This window comes from Pyxicephalus adspersus, chromosome 8 (assembly GCF_032062135.1).
Source record: "Pyxicephalus adspersus chromosome 8, UCB_Pads_2.0, whole genome shotgun sequence".
Lineage (NCBI taxonomy): Eukaryota > Metazoa > Chordata > Amphibia > Anura > Pyxicephalidae > Pyxicephalus > Pyxicephalus adspersus.
The window spans coordinates 69,915,772-69,931,626 of record NC_092865.1 but is presented as its reverse complement, the minus strand read 5'-3'; the positions used below and the strand labels follow the sequence as shown (position 1 = coordinate 69,931,626).

At 36.6% G+C, this 15,855-nt stretch overlaps 1 protein-coding gene across 1 annotated transcript in view; it reads left to right on the top strand.

The window, feature by feature from the left end:
- STIMATE (STIM activating enhancer) overlaps nucleotides 1-14,579 on the top strand; it is a 28,255-nt gene extending 13,676 nt beyond the window's left edge. Inside the window, exons 3-8 of the mRNA XM_072421080.1 lie at nucleotides 2,065-2,160; nucleotides 3,730-3,851; nucleotides 8,036-8,148; nucleotides 9,368-9,448; nucleotides 9,648-9,797; nucleotides 11,594-14,579. Coding sequence (XP_072277181.1) covers nucleotides 2,065-2,160; nucleotides 3,730-3,851; nucleotides 8,036-8,148; nucleotides 9,368-9,448; nucleotides 9,648-9,797; nucleotides 11,594-11,710 — 679 coding nt within the window. The 3' untranslated portion in view covers nucleotides 11,711-14,579. The remainder of the gene's footprint in view (nucleotides 1-2,064; nucleotides 2,161-3,729; nucleotides 3,852-8,035; nucleotides 8,149-9,367; nucleotides 9,449-9,647; nucleotides 9,798-11,593) is intronic.
- The last annotated feature ends 1,276 nt before the right edge of the window (nucleotides 14,580-15,855 follow it).

The following is a 15,855-nucleotide window of genomic DNA, read 5'->3' as shown; positions in this document are numbered from 1 at the left end:
ATGTTCCTTTCCTTCCAGTAAGAGATTGCTCACCTGTCGGGTCCCTAAAGATATCAGAACTCGTGTTGACTGGCGCGGTTTCGTGCATTTTCTTTGTGTTTTGAATGTATATTCAGTGCAGGTCAATAAATCCCTTTCACTTTAATTGAACAGTATTACGTGGAGGTTCATAGGAGTGTTTGACTTTTCTTTGTCTTGTTCTGCAATCCTTTGTACACAGAATAACCTATTAGGTGTGTTTAAACATCTAGAAACGTATATTATGTGCAGCCTTTGCTTGTGAAATGCTGCAGTGTTCTCCCCAGCCCCTTCTAGCCGGGCACACCACCCGCTGCTTTCCACTAACCATCTGACTGTTTTTGGGTGGTTATTAACATTTTGGACAGGGGCCACCATAGCATATGGATAAAATGTCTGTTGACATGAGCTTAAAAACGACTCTTGTAAACATTTTTACTTTTTAAAACTGCTATTCCTTGACCATTCACAGAATACAAGGCATTTGTTCAACCATAGAAAGAAGTAGGGGGGTGTAAATGACACAGGTGCATCCATCATACCTTGAGCCCCCAGAACTACAGAAGCACTGTCCAGTGGGTATTAATAAAACCTTTAAATCCACTCTAATTGTATATTTACCAGACCAAAGGGAGCTAAATAAGGAAGTTTAGAAGGATTAGACACACTGACAAGCCAATATAATAAAATTATGTATTTTTTATTTTTTGTCCTGTCCATAGTTCCAGCTTAAGTGATTGTGACCTATTCTTTAAAAGGGGCTCACATTCTAATGTCCCTACCATAGTCGTATACCATTAACACAGTTTAAAGCCAATTGGGGGGGTATTGGCAAACTGCTTGTTTTTGGGATGCTCTGCTGTTACCCATCACTGACTAGATGATGGTGAATGAGGATCCCTCTTGAAAAGACAATCCTCTATGAACTAAGCTGCCTACAGACTTGAATAGCCATTCACAGATGTACATGTCACTTTTCTAGAGGACATGTTCAGGAAAAGCAGAGATTTGGATTTTGTGAGTCATTATAATTACATATGTAGTGAGGCAGTGGCTCTGTATTGCTCATGTCACATCACCAGTAACATACTGCTGTGTTATGGAGTGGGTTAAACTGCCCGAGTCTACTCTGAGTGTTCCCAAAATGTCAAGATCAGTGTGTGAGGGTACCTACAAAACCCAATGAGTGATTCTCACTCAGAACTGCACCATGAAGTAAACCTGGGTTCATGTGGCTGGGGGTATTGCTTGTGCTTTGCCTTGTGCATTATACTCAGACAGTCCAATCATGCACAATAATTAACTAACCAACTTGCAAAAACACCTATTCGCTAGTGGGCGCTTTGCCCTGTGGTAATGCTGTCTACTGATGTATGCCCTAAATAGAGGGCCCCTATCAAAAATTCAAATTGGGACCCAAAGTTTTCTAGCTATGCTGCTGAAACTCGGTCTCTCCCTAATTCTTGTGGATCAGCCAAGAATGCCTTGTACACCGTGCCATGAACATGCCATGCGTTGCCATTTTGATTTCTTAAAATTAGAATGTTCTGTTAGTGATATAAAAGATCAGGTTTGTAAACATGTACATCCTTAAATTATAGTTTTCATTTTACAACACACCAGTTATCCTACTTGTGAAGAAATCAAAACATTTCCTAATTCTATGTTACAGACTAACCAAACATCGTATACAGTTGTAATAACATGTTTTCCTTTTCTATATGTAAACACGAAAAATAAAATAGGTCCCTAATAACTATGTTATGTTCCTTCATTTTTGTTGCACCGGCTGTCATAACTCACAAAATTGCATAGTGCATGAGCTAGCCTATTGGTGAATAAATAAATGTGGAATTGTAGGGTCCTCCATTTTTTGTGGCACACTTTTGTATTTTTTTCATCCTTGGAATATTTGGCACTGACGGCAGTAGAACATATTTAAAATATTCGGGGCCAGCTGCATTTTTCTGATGTATTGGATCCCTGCCTTCCTTAGTAAAGTTCCATATAAGTCTAAAACTAATTTTTTACCCTTCCTGTCTGCAGGTTCCTGGATACCTCCAAGCAGGCTATTGGAATGTTGTTCATCCACTTTGCGAATGTCTACTTGTCAGATCTCACCAGGGAGGATCCTTGTTCACTGTAAGATCTCTAATATTCTGCTATTTCATATGTGGGTTCTATAGGAACAGAAAAAAGGATAGCCACCTAAATAAAAACAGGAGCAACACTGAAGCTATGGTTTTACTGGGGAATCAGTTGGGCTACTTCCTTTTATCTGTCCAGTTATTAGTGAAATCTTATATGATTTTCTTTTCTTTATCTGTCTGTATTTATCAGTGTAAAGCTACGTACACACTTCCAATTATTATCGTTGGAAAACGAACGATCGTATAGCACCGATCCTGCACATAGAGATAACGACACGATCGTTCGTAGATATTGTACACACAATAGATACGATCGTTTGAGCGATAGAGGAACTATGTGCACGACAGGAAAGTGAACGAACGTTCGTTCATTACGCATGCTCAGATCATGGACGATCAACGAACGACCGTACACACGAACGATGTTCAACGATCGTCGTCCAATCCGATCCGCCGGTCCGGTCGTTCGTTTCCAACGACTTTCCTCGTTCGTCGGCGTCGTTGGTTACTTTTTTTACGAACGATTTTTGCCCAATCGATCGTTCGTCGTTCGTTTTGAACGATAAAAATTGGAAGTGTGTACGTGGCTTAACAATGTATTGAGTAGAAAGAGTCCTCTTAAAGACAGGCATCTAATCATTTGTTAAAAAAAGCTATGATATTATTAAAACACAAGCTGCAATCACTTAAAGTACAAAAAAATGGCTGTAACCTTTCCCCCATTATTGTATAATGTGTATCATAAGTATTATGTACAGATGAGAATTTAATTGTAAAGTATTCAGTGGAGCTATTACTGTGATCTTATTCTAATTTTTTTTTTTTAATATAAATGTAATTTTCCCCCCAGATATTCCATTTTAATTTTTCATTTTCTGGTATTTCTTTTTATTTGTATCTGTATGTCAGATCATGCAGGTAACTTAACGTGGGTAGTTGCAGGAACCACAAGTGCATGTATTTTACTGTCATTTTAGCCTTCAGAAACCTTTTAGGCCACGTAAAACTCGCTTAAAAGATTTGACAAAGATTCATAGAAAATATTTTGTTCATAAAGATGAATTCTCCTATGTTTAAATTCTCCATTCAAATTTACTACACATTGTAAGCTTCAAAACTTCATACTCTGCTACATTGCATAGAAAAGCCCAGGGATCTAGAAGACTAAGTACAATAAGAGATGTAATGTAAACTGGATTTATTTATTACCTTTGTTGATGAGTGGGAAACAGAGAACTCAAGAAAGATAAATAAATAAAAGCAGTATAAAATATAAGCAAATTAAGCCTGAAGTATCCTAAATTGGTAAAATAATAATTAGTTTATAGTTATTAGATGTGCATAACATACCATAGCCAGTTAGGTTGTGCCAAACTTGTTTAGAAAAAGCCATGCAGAATATCTGGATAAATCTTGACCAGTTGTTTTTTAGGACTTTGCATGGGAACCGGGGATCTGCTGAAAAATACAACTTGCTTGCATTTGTTTGTTAGGCAAGTGCATGCATTTCCACAATAATTTTGTCAGATTTACATTTTGTAAAATGTTTTCTATTCTACAGGTATTTAATAAATTTCCTTTTGGATGCCACCTTGGGCATGCTGCTGATTTATGCAGGGGTGAGAGTGGTGAGCTGTGTGGTGGAATGGAGACAATGGGACTCCTTACGCTTTGGAGAATACGGTACATTACTTTAATAATGTTTTTTTTTTCTTGCAATTGGATTACCAGCTTTCATCAAAAAGGCGTTCCATTGAAGCTTTTTCCCTCACCTATTATTTTGAATTGTGATCAGATAAATAAATTTTCATGTCACTTAGACGCACACTTTAGCCCACATTTAGGGTCGATTTATATGCAGAGATTCCAAGTATCTGATAAAGTCATAATGGAAAATAGTTCTTGGTAGTCTTCTACCTTTATTCTTTGAATAGGATCTTTTATCTTATTTATTTGCTCAGTTTTCATGTATGATTAGTAGTTAGCATATAATTGACCCATTTTCTGGTAATGCAGCAGTCTTTAACTTTGCATTGGATTAGGTTTTGTATTTTTTTTTCTTGATCTTCCTTTGCTTTAGGCTACGTACACACATTAGATGATTCTCGTCTAAGATGAGCCTCTGACGTGTACAGCGGCCTTCCGACATCGTCCATAGATCTGTCCTGGCGGAATCCATGACTCCAATGGAAGTGAAGGGAGGAGAGCGCAGCAGGGTGTCGCTCTCTCCTTCTCCATAGAGCAGAACGACCCTGTATGTACAACGCTCGTTCATTCATCTTTTGATATTTTGTCATTGGAAACGATTGTGAAAGATTGCTTCCAACAACAAAAATCTGATGTGTGTACACAGCCTTAGTAAGTACCAAGGTGCTGTATAACTGATGTATGGTTTTGTTTTTACCCCATCTGATATTACCTTAATTTCTTTTTTCTATATTTTATCTATATTCAGTTCTGAAAATAAAATTTAAAAAAGTCTAAGGAACAGTAATGTGTAGATAAATTCACTTCTCATAAATCCTGAGAGATAATAGGGACTTCTTAGGAAATTATTTCTATATGTCGGCAAATAAAATTACCAAAAATTCCTTTATTTAGAACATTAAAAATCTATAACCATCAATCAATGTATATAACAAAAGAGTGCATTTTAACAAAATGTAATATTACAATGCTATTAAAATCAACATATTCCCCATATTTTTCACTCTCTTTTATAAGTAACAGTAATGTGTAATTATTTGTTTTTTTTATGACCTCTGTTATTGCATGGCATATATTCTTTTTTAGCTGTTAATAATACATTATTATTATTATTATTATTATTATTATTATTACAAAGTATTTGTATAGCGCCATCATATTACGCAGCGCTGCACAAAGTCATGTCACTAGCTGTCCCTCAGAGGAGCTCAAAATCTAATGTCCCCCCATAGTCATATGTCGTTATTACAGTCTAAGGTCAATTTTGGGGGGAATACAAATAACCTAACTGCATGGTTTTTTAATGTGGAAGGAAACCCGAGTACCCAAGGAAACCCACTCAGACACGGGGAGAACCTGCAAACTCCATGCAGATAGTGTCATGGCCGAGATTCAAACCTGAGTCCTAGCGCTGCAAAGGCCAGAGTGCTAACCACTGAGCCGTTGTGCTGCCAATATGCCCACAATCAGCAAATGATCTCTAATGATTTAACATGCAACCAAACCATTATAAGCATCTGTCAATGTGCACTATTTTAAATGTAACCTACACATACATATGAAAGGTATATATTTAAAGTGTAACTAAATGCTCCTACTGAGGAGAGTGCAGTTTTAGCTTCCATTCATTTGTGCAGTTTCCCTGCTCTGTACACATGACCAGCTATGACACAAGCCATTGGAGGGTATGAAAGTTTGGTCAGGAGCTGGCATGATCAGACTGGCAACCAATTCATGTTTTATAATCCTTTAATGTACAGAACCATTGTATGGATGAGATTAGTTCCATTTCAATTTGTACTTATAGCTGCTTTATTCTTGAATAGGAGAAGGAAGAAATAAAATCCCCGTCGGAATTATATTGCAGCTTGTGCCCCTGCTAGTTAGATCTACCCTCTGTTTGTCATACAGACCAAGCTCTATTACACAATGACTTTCTTGGTCTTGTAAAACATCAGAATAGTTGATAAAATTGACTTACTTTGCCTTTTCCCTTTTTGCCATTTTTTTTTTGTACTTTTTCAGTAAATATATTCTACATGTCATCAAAGAGAATATGGTATAAAACATAGTTTTGACTACAAAGTCCAGTGAATTGTTTGTGTAATGGCACTGTGAGACCTCTTCATGTTTCACTGCCATGATAGAGGAGACTCTCTGCCGTCTCTGTGTATTGCAATCTAGATCCAGGCAGTGCAATGCTGCATTGTGCTTCTCAAACATCATCTCATTACATCAGGCCATTACACACATACATAAGAAGTTATATTGAGACAGTACACCATACCGCAGAATGTATTACACTTTATGTACAGCACAGATCAGTTTTATTTATCTGCAGGTTTTCTTTCCTTTAGATACATTTAGTTTAATGGATGTGAGCTGCAGGTGATACATTTGTTTCCACTCACCTCTGTGTCAATCCATGTTAAAATGTGACCTGTGCCCTCCTCCTTCCACCCTACAGGTTCCTTTACTAATTAAAAGACTTAGGGCCTAATTTATGAAAGCTCTCCATTGCTGGAGAGGATACACCTTGAGAAGTGAAGCTGGGTCATCCAAAAAAACATGAAATGGATTTTTGAAAATTAGCTAGCTATTTGCTAGCAAACGTTTTGAATCCTGGACCAGATCCGTTCCAGGTTTGCTGGATCACCCAGCTTCACTGCTGAAAGTGTATTCTCTCCAGCCTTGGAGAGCTTTCATAAATCAGGGCCTTAGAATCAAAGATAGGCAGACAAGCTGTTTTCTAAATTATACCTTCTATGCCGCTCTTGTTTTACTACCAGATGCTAGATTTCCAATCCTGACTTGCTGGATAAGGTCTGGAGCTAGAAATGTGGTGATGGCCTTTGAGAGGAAGGAATAATATTGTGTGATTGCATTTCATCAACCTAATTTCATGCACTTCATTTAACAATGTTAAGTGATATTGCCGTTGTGACTGGAAGATGTATGAGTGCGCCTTTATAGCATGTTCTTTCTTTAGATAATGACTCCATTTAAATACCTAACATACAGCAATGTTTACAATGATGTCATGTCCCGGAAATGTTGTTATCATTTGATCTATAGATAGCACAGAATACATCAACTATTTATACAGTATATAGTTTTATGCCACCATATTCCCAGTAGACCATTCAAAATGTTCATTTCTAAATACATTGGCGATTGAGGAAAGTGAGTAGCAATGTTCTTCCCAGGGTGTTTTTCTTAGTGTCTGAGTCACTAGTTTCTTTATTCTGTTTCCTGGCACAGTGTCAGCTGTTGTGTACTAGGCACATGTTATGATAACGGTCTCTTTGTATGCCATGTAGCTGTTAACACTGAAAAAGATACTGCCCATGGCTGATTTAAAATTAAATTCAGCAATTTCTTATGTTAGCCTTCAGGAAATGAAGAAATCTGTGACCCGCATTGTAGCACTGGTAATGTTTGATTCTGTAGAGTGGGAGGCAGAGGCATTGCCCAGAGCTCAGTGGCTATGCTTGGCTTTGCTATTTGTGAACATATCTTGTTTTGAAGAAATTTGTGAAAATGCAGCATGATATAAAGGCCAACAAATATCAAATTTACATTGGCTGAATCACCCACTGATCTTTCATATCTTTAACTTGCAAAGAAAATAAACCGTTGAAGAGACGGCTTTTATTGTAGGAGCAATGTTAGGTCTCTCCTGCAATAAAACAAATTTACCTGCCCGTTCACTGTCTCATTGATTTAAAACAATCTTGCAGCTTGATGTACGTTCTAAGATTGCCTCAGTGCCAAAATAAAGGAGCTCCCATGTGCATTCCTGTGATTTACATAACTCCGGCCTGGCCCAAAAATCCTGAACACGAAAGGCTGGGTCCAACATGTCAGTACTGACAAAGGAAAAAGGGGACGTCTGCTCTAAATCTGTTGGTGATGCCATGTCATGTCCTGTTATTATTATGGGTTTTCTGCTGGGAAATCTCACTACTTGAACTTATATCTCATCTTGAGGATATAATATGTTTCACTGAAGATTGTCACCTGTACAAAATAAGGGTTGAATCATTCCCATGGGGGACAAAGATAGCTATAAAAACATGACAAGGTTTAACCCTTCCTTACTCCTATCTTCCTAAGAGATCTGCATTACCTTGTACTGACTAACATGTGTTTCATTGCAGGTGATCCTATCCAGTGTAAAGCTTATGTTGGACAATGTGCCCTCTACATCCTCATTATGATGTTTGAGAAAACTGCGATAGTTTTAGTTCTGCTTCTACCTAGACTAAAAGAGGTATTCTTTTTTTATATTAAGTGTGAATGTGTCTATACACTGGTGTTTTTTTTTTTTTTTTTTTTTTCCTGAATATTTTGCATTTGGATTGTTAGTTCCACCTGAAAGAAAAGCCCCAATGGATAATCAAAGAGGAGTGGACTCCTATTTGCACAGCCTGTGATTACATATCGTGTATCTGTGGGAGGAAGAGGAGGGAGGGAAAGCCAGGCTTTTGAAGGGCAACCAGAGTTAAATTTAAAACACAATTTTATTGTTCCAACAACATATTTTAAAAGATTAAGAGCGGTCTCTCTATTAATGAATCCTAGGCTACCATATAACCACTAGTTTTGAAAAAGAAATAGCAATATCATTTCGTCTCATACTAGGTTAGCGATGGCGATAAGGTCTCCCACCTGACGCGTTTCACCCGTACCGGGCTTCCTCAGGGGTAAGGGGAGACTTAGTATTATTGCTGGGGCTTTTTACCGCATTAAGAGCCTTGTGATACCAAATTGCTACTTGTAAGTGATTTGATAGTGAGACCAATATTAATTTGGACGTACTGCTGGTGTTTCCAGATGTCCAAGTGGAGTGAACGGTGTGATAGAAGCTTGGAATGTTTATTCCAGGACCTTCATATGCACAATGATTATGATATCTCTGTCTGTCTTAGTAGAAGTAATGACAGTGATCCAGCAGGGGAAGATAAAGTGTTGTCTTCTCGTATGGAGTATTTTGGTTGTGGTATGTGGGTGAGCTGCAGGCAGCCGTCCAAAAGGGCGCTATCGCTAACCTAGTATGATACTAAACGATATTGCAATTTTTTTTTTTTTTTTTGCGACACTAGTGGTTATATGTTAGCCTATTAATTATTAGAGACACAGCTCCTAATCTTTTAAATTATGTCGTTGGAACAATAACATTTTGTGTTTTTAAATTTAACTCTGGTTGCCCTTCAAAAGCCTGGCTTTCCCTCCTCTTCTCTTCCTTCCACAGATACATGATTTGCATTTGGATTGGATTATGTGATTTTAAGGGGTTAGTTTTTATAAGTCAACGAATCCAACATTTCCTGAAACATTCCCTGATGGAGAATATTCCAGGTCCTTGTATTTTAATGGCAGTAATTGACTCTCCACCTGAGAATGTTTCAGTGAATGTCAGATTTAGATATATATTGCGCTTTTGGACAATCTACAATGTACATGAATAATGTTGTTTTCCTATTCTGCAGGTTACTATGTTAAATTTACCATCTAATAGCCCTAAGCTGGAGCTGGCCATTGTGATGCTCATTGTGCCCTTTTTTGTTAATGTAAGTTACTTTTCAACTGATAACCAAATGTATGTGAATGATTTCTTATAGTTGAATTTATGTTCATGTTATTTTCAGACAAATGAATGGATTAGAAAAAAAAATGGCTTGTGTTGTTTTACTTTTACAAACCCTAAGCAAACCCATGTTTGTTTAGTTCCGGTAGTTGTTGGATTCATTTTTTTCATCTCTTTAACAGGCACTAATGTTCTGGGTGGTGGACAACTTTCTGATGAAGAAAGGGAAAACAAAAGCCAAAATGGAAGAAAAAGAAGGCAGTCCAGACTCCCGCAATGGTAGCAAAGTGCGATACCGACGGGCAGCCTCTTATGATGAATCCGAATCGGAGGTAAACAGAAAAAAACATTTCTAGAATAACAAACCTTTGATGATTGGGCTATAGAATGCATTTAGTATGACTGCATCTTTCATCTGAACTAACTGACACCCAACAAAAATGTTTGCCTGTAAATCCCAGTGATGAGACACACGTCCTGGCTGTCTACAATTGTAAAATTTTCAGTTCTTCTCTAATAGCTCAAAATTTTGAATTTACCCTTACCATTCATTCCTGTGTTGCCAGTAATGGAAGTTTACTAATTGGAGTTCACCTCACCACTCCTTTTAAAAAAAACTTAAAAAGGTTTGACAAACTTGGACTACAGTATAGGTTACGAGCTACCTGAGCATTAGCACGTTTTAATTCTAGGGATTTAGTTGGGGCTTTTCTTTCTTAATGGTCTGTCAATATTTTATTGGTATTACACTTGCTATGCAGTTAAAGATATATATTTAACTGCATAGCAAATAATCAGTAAAATATTGCAATATCTAGGGCCCTTGAATATATATGGACCCTCAATGAGTGAATCTTGCCTATTGTTCTCCTTGCTTTACCACTATAAATTAGAATGAAGCATAGCACATGTATTGTGCTTTTATAAAAAAAATGTTTTCTTTGGGTTTGCTCTACCTTTTTTAAAGAGGAAGTTTGCTCCTGTTGAACTAGTAATACTTGTTCTGATTTTCTGGCTGTGCATTTATATACAGTTCCATCTGTGCTTTGTAAAACTGTGGCATCACTGTTGGCATGCATATTGGCACACATGTACTGGGCTGGCACTCTCCACTGCAACTTTATTTTTTACAGGGTGGCTTACTAAAAAAGGGGAAGGTATTTCCTTCAACATTGCTATCATGTCCCAGGAAATGTTGGGCTTTTGAACCGTCCTGTTATACTTGTCTGATATTGTAACCTCATTGCTGCCTCCTCACTTTTCTAGAGTCAAAGTCTCTTTCTATTTAGGTGGTGTTAATAGGAAGAGGCCACATTGTTGTAATCATCCTATGTACAATCCTTTTATACATTATACTTAAACGTTTATATTGTGCATTCTCCATCAGGACTGCACAAATGTTGACTACTTGTTGAAGTTGCCTAGCAAACTTTGATACAGTTGCCATTTTTACTATTCTCTTTCAGAAGTACTCTTGTGTGATGACAGTACAGTACTATTTTGTGTTGTTTAACTTTTTTTGTGGTCTCATATATACAACAGTTGTTAGTGTGACATAACAGAAATAATACAAAAATCACTTTTACTTTTTAAGGAAAATAAAGACTTAATGGCAAAATCAAGAAGCATAAATTCATACATACAAACCATTGATTTGACAAAAGATTTGAATCTCTATTTTAGCTGTAAAACCCCTGATTCACCCTGGTTCATCTTTACAGCTTCTCTGCTTCTTATGAATGAACAATAGACTAAATACATTTATTTCCAGGGAGATGTGGTTAAGACATCGTAAAGCTAAACAAGGAAATGTAATGCAGCGATGTGTTAATCATGACTAGATAAACAGTATTTCTAATTTTGTATCGGGTAAAATGGTAAAGTATGTATCTAGACTAAAGCTTGGTACAAAAAAAATCTTTTGGTTTTATTTTACATCTTTTATTCAGCATTGCAGTCCATGTTGTTGTCTCCTAAATTGTTTTGTTTTTTTGTTTTTTTAGTGTGCATATGCATATTTTGCACTGCTGATTTTTCTGTCTTTCAAGAGCTTCCAGTGCTTTGCAAGTGAAGTATGTGTTGAAAATAAAAAGCTCATTGTCCACTTTGTGTTCTCTCTTTACACTAGATTCTTATATCTGCGGATGATGAAATGGAAGAGTCCGATGGTGAGGAGGACCTGCGTAGGTTAACAAACTCAAAGTCTGTGAAGAAAAAGAAGCACCGCTTTGGCCTACCTGTATGATACCGCTCCCGGTGTTTGCACAACAATGCCTCCACTGAACTGAGGCTTGCAGGAGACACGGTCTGGCTTCTTGGCACAGAAACTCGTCAAGCCGCTACCTCTAATATTCTGTTGGCTTCATAGATTGGGGTGATGCAGGCTGTTTTTAGCAGTCACTCTTCCCAACAGAGTGCTAAGGTCGGGCACAAGACTTAAGTTGCACTACAAGCTGCCACCCTCCTACACACCTTATACAGGCAATACAAAGGGAAAATGTGCAGCTGCCTGATTGTTTTTAGGACAAACAAAGGTTAATACCTGTTCAATTAACCCTTTCCAATATGGCATTTCATTCCATATTTAAGTAATGCAAACTATACTTTTTTTTTTTTTTTTTTAATGGAAGTTGGATTTGATCATAACTTTTTTTTTTTGCTATCTTATGCTTTACCATATTAACTAAATCAAGGTTTGTTAATCATATTTATATGAATTCTGTTACAAGCTGACTCTTTCAAGCTCCAAAGCCACTTTACAGCTACATACGAATGTTGAAACTTTACACTCAAATGACCTAAATATATTTGGGGGCATTTGACGGTGTACTAGACATATCATTTCCAAGCATTCCAATATAATTATCTCTATGCATTATAAAATAGCTTTCATTTGAAAAGCAGCACAAACTTCCCAGCTGCTATGATGAAAGTATCCATCTCATACCTTAATCTGTTACAGGACAATGTCAGCATTATTGATATGAATCTTTCATTTTTTTTTTTTTTTTTACACCCTAGATACATATTTTCTGTATTATGACTTTTTGCCGAAAAAAAAAATACATGATACTTGTATACAGATACTTTGTATCTGTCTTTTAGTATCAGAATGTTTAAGATCATGACTTATTTAGGATCATGGCCTCATCTAGGAATCAATTAAACTCAACTCGTTAAGTTTTTAAAAGACTTTCAGATTTTCTAACCTGCACCTTTTCTTTAACGTGAAGGTATATATAATAATTGGAAAGGACCTTGACATCATCTACTAGGATTTCACTGTACCTGTCTAACATGTCACCTCCAGTTAACAAACACTAAATTATGTATTCAAGAAACAAACATGACAGATATGGATTGATGGTGACCTTTTGTTATGTTAAGATCAAATGGAACTTATGAACAACGACTTAAGCACCTGTTTTATCCCATCTACAGCCAGAGGGATCCACAGTATCACTTTACTACTTAACCCTCTTTCCCCATCCCAGATGGAAGACTTTGCCTTAATTTTGTTTTATTGTTACAGTCACTTTAGCATTAGACCATTCCCATATACCTTTGCTCTCAGGGCTGACAGCAAGCTATTGCTGTGCAATGCTTTGCTCTTTTCCCTGGATGCACAGGGGTTCCTATAGTATTCTGCAGTTTGTCAAGTCTTTGTTTTTGCGCCTTTTTAATTTATATTTTCATAACAAAATGAACGTTTTCTTCTAAAGGTCAAAAAGGGTGACAAAAACTTTTTTGTTTTGTTTTTTCATATTAAATTTTGTGCGTTACAAATACATTGGAGGTACAAAATATGGTTTTGTTTTTTCTTTTGTGTTTCTGGTCAGCAGTATTACTGTTCCAAGATTGCCAGTCTGCATGTTACTTAAATAGAAAATAACTGATTTTTCAAGACATGTTTGTGTTCAATGTATCACAAGGCTGATTTATCAATATGTGGATTTACAAAAGTGGGGCTGATGTAAACAAATTTATTCACAAATTTAGTTTTCCAATTTTCCCTCAATTACACACGCATTGGGGCTTGTTTAATAAAGCTCTTTAAGACTGAAGAAGAAAAACTCTCATCAGTGAACCTGGGTAATCTAGCAAACTCGGAATGGAGTGGCTATTTGTTAGCAAATGTTTTCAATCTTGGACCAGATCCATTCCAGATTTGCTGGATCACCCGATAAAAGTGTAACTTCTCCAACCTAGGAGAGCTTTATTAAATCAGGTTAAGTTAGTTTTTGTCTTCATTTCAGTTGGCTGCTCAACACACTACAATGCACAGAAAATTGCACTTGCCACACAAACACACAATAGTGCATTGCGATGCAGCACACAGGCAAGGTGTGCATGGAGTGCTATTAATATTCTATGTGTAAGTACGTGCGCCATCTCAATGCACTAGCGTGTAATAGCCTTTAAGTTTGCAATTGAAAACTGGTTTCTGATGTGTTACCAAGCAGCCACAGTTGTCCGTTGGTCTGGTTTTTTTTTTTTTTTTAAATCTTTCCCAATGTATGCTAAGTCTTCAGGGAATGTTAACCCCTAATCTGCCAAAGAAAACCAGGTCTTCAGTTACTGTGTATTACAGGAATATTGGCATATTGCTTATATTATGAAGACTCAACTACTAGTGAGGTTTTAAATAATCTGTGATGATATGCCTTCTCTTTTCCTCCAAATGCAATTAATTTGAGGAGATCTAGGGATTGTTCTTTTGCTACTAAATGAGCAGTAACTGTGCTTGTAGCAATGTTACATTTAAAGGGAATGTGTCACAATGCTAAGTGATTTAGAGGTTAATTTCACCAAACAGCATTTATTTCAGAGTAAAAGCAGGTAAATATAAAACATTTGCTCTGGTATCTCACTTGCTGAGCATTTTTATTGATGCTTTCTGATTTCAGCAGCAGAATAGTTAGAAGACAGACAACAACTACTTTTAACACGCGCCCAAAGACCCTGACAGAACGCTGTTTAGTGGATTTCCAATACCTGCAAGATCCGTGTACCAGATATATGCGTTTGTAGAAATCCATTAAAGTGTGATGAACAGGGATGTTTATTCTTTGTCTCTTCATCATAAATACAATTTTTGAATTGGTAATTTTAAATCAAGTTTGTGGCTATTTTTTGCTTTCTTTTTTTTTTTTTAGATTGTTGCTTTAATGTTTAACACTTAAGGTTGATAAAGTAGAATTGTTTGCTGAAACATCAGTTTTCTAAAATAATGCAGTTGAATAATATGTCAAAAAGAACAGTAAAGAAAACATTTGATTAATAATAAGACTGCATGTGGAAAACATTCTTACAGTATTTTTTTTAAAAAAAAAATCTTGAAATACTTTAATTTAGGGATATTATGCTAAATGATAAAAAAGGTTCTTTAAATATGTAGCCCTGTATATCTAGAATTCAAATTATCAAATTATTTTCTGATTATTTGTATGATTATTAGCAATCAGAATTGAAAAGTTCTTATATAGTTTTACCTGCTGTCAGAGACAACTTATTTAGAACCCATCATTCTGATCGCTGTAAAAGCTATAAAAAAATAGTTTTCCTTTTGATATAATTACTGCTGTAAGAAAAGATTTGTAAATCGATAGTAATGTCCTTGAAGAATGATACAATATTGCTAACCTATATCTATTTTAATGCATAAACTCTGAAATACAAACTTTGTATACATGTTATTCTCATACCATCTGTATGCCTAACCTTTGCTAGTTGCCTTCATTGGATGGAGGGAAGGAAGGTGATGGTACCATTTGAGGGAAGTAGTGTACTTCTTTGGTAGTAGGGGCATTACATGGACAGTGATTGCTCTTGCCTTTTCTGCAAATAGGTAGGAGAATAATAACACACTAAAAGGTATGTGTAGAAAGTTTATGATCTCTAGGTTGTTCAATTAGAAAACCAAAATGTGGTCAAGTATCCCTGGTCCAGTCACTTTACCTGCTTAGCGGGGAAAATCCTTTATTCACAAAGTTATGTACTTTTACCCTGTATTTTCAGTGCATCTCTCTTTACTCATCAGTACCAAATCATAATTATCATTGTGTGGGGTTGCCATTGGAGAGGAACAAGGGTTACTCCTATACAGTATCCCCATCAAAAGAGCTTGACTTTATCAATGCTGGAACTTTTAGACTTAGGGAAAAGGTCCCAGTACCTAGTATGGGTCCCAGAAAGTTCTGATGGCAGTCCTGACATTGTGCAGCATTACAGACAGACTGGTATTGCTGAGGTGAACCTATACTTGCATCCCTTACAGCTTCCGTAGGGTACAGACATCTTCCCTGTCTTCTTCCAGGTTTGCCATCCTCTTCCATTATTGGCTGGCTCAGAATCACCAGCTAATGTATACAGGGATGTGTAAGCAGATAT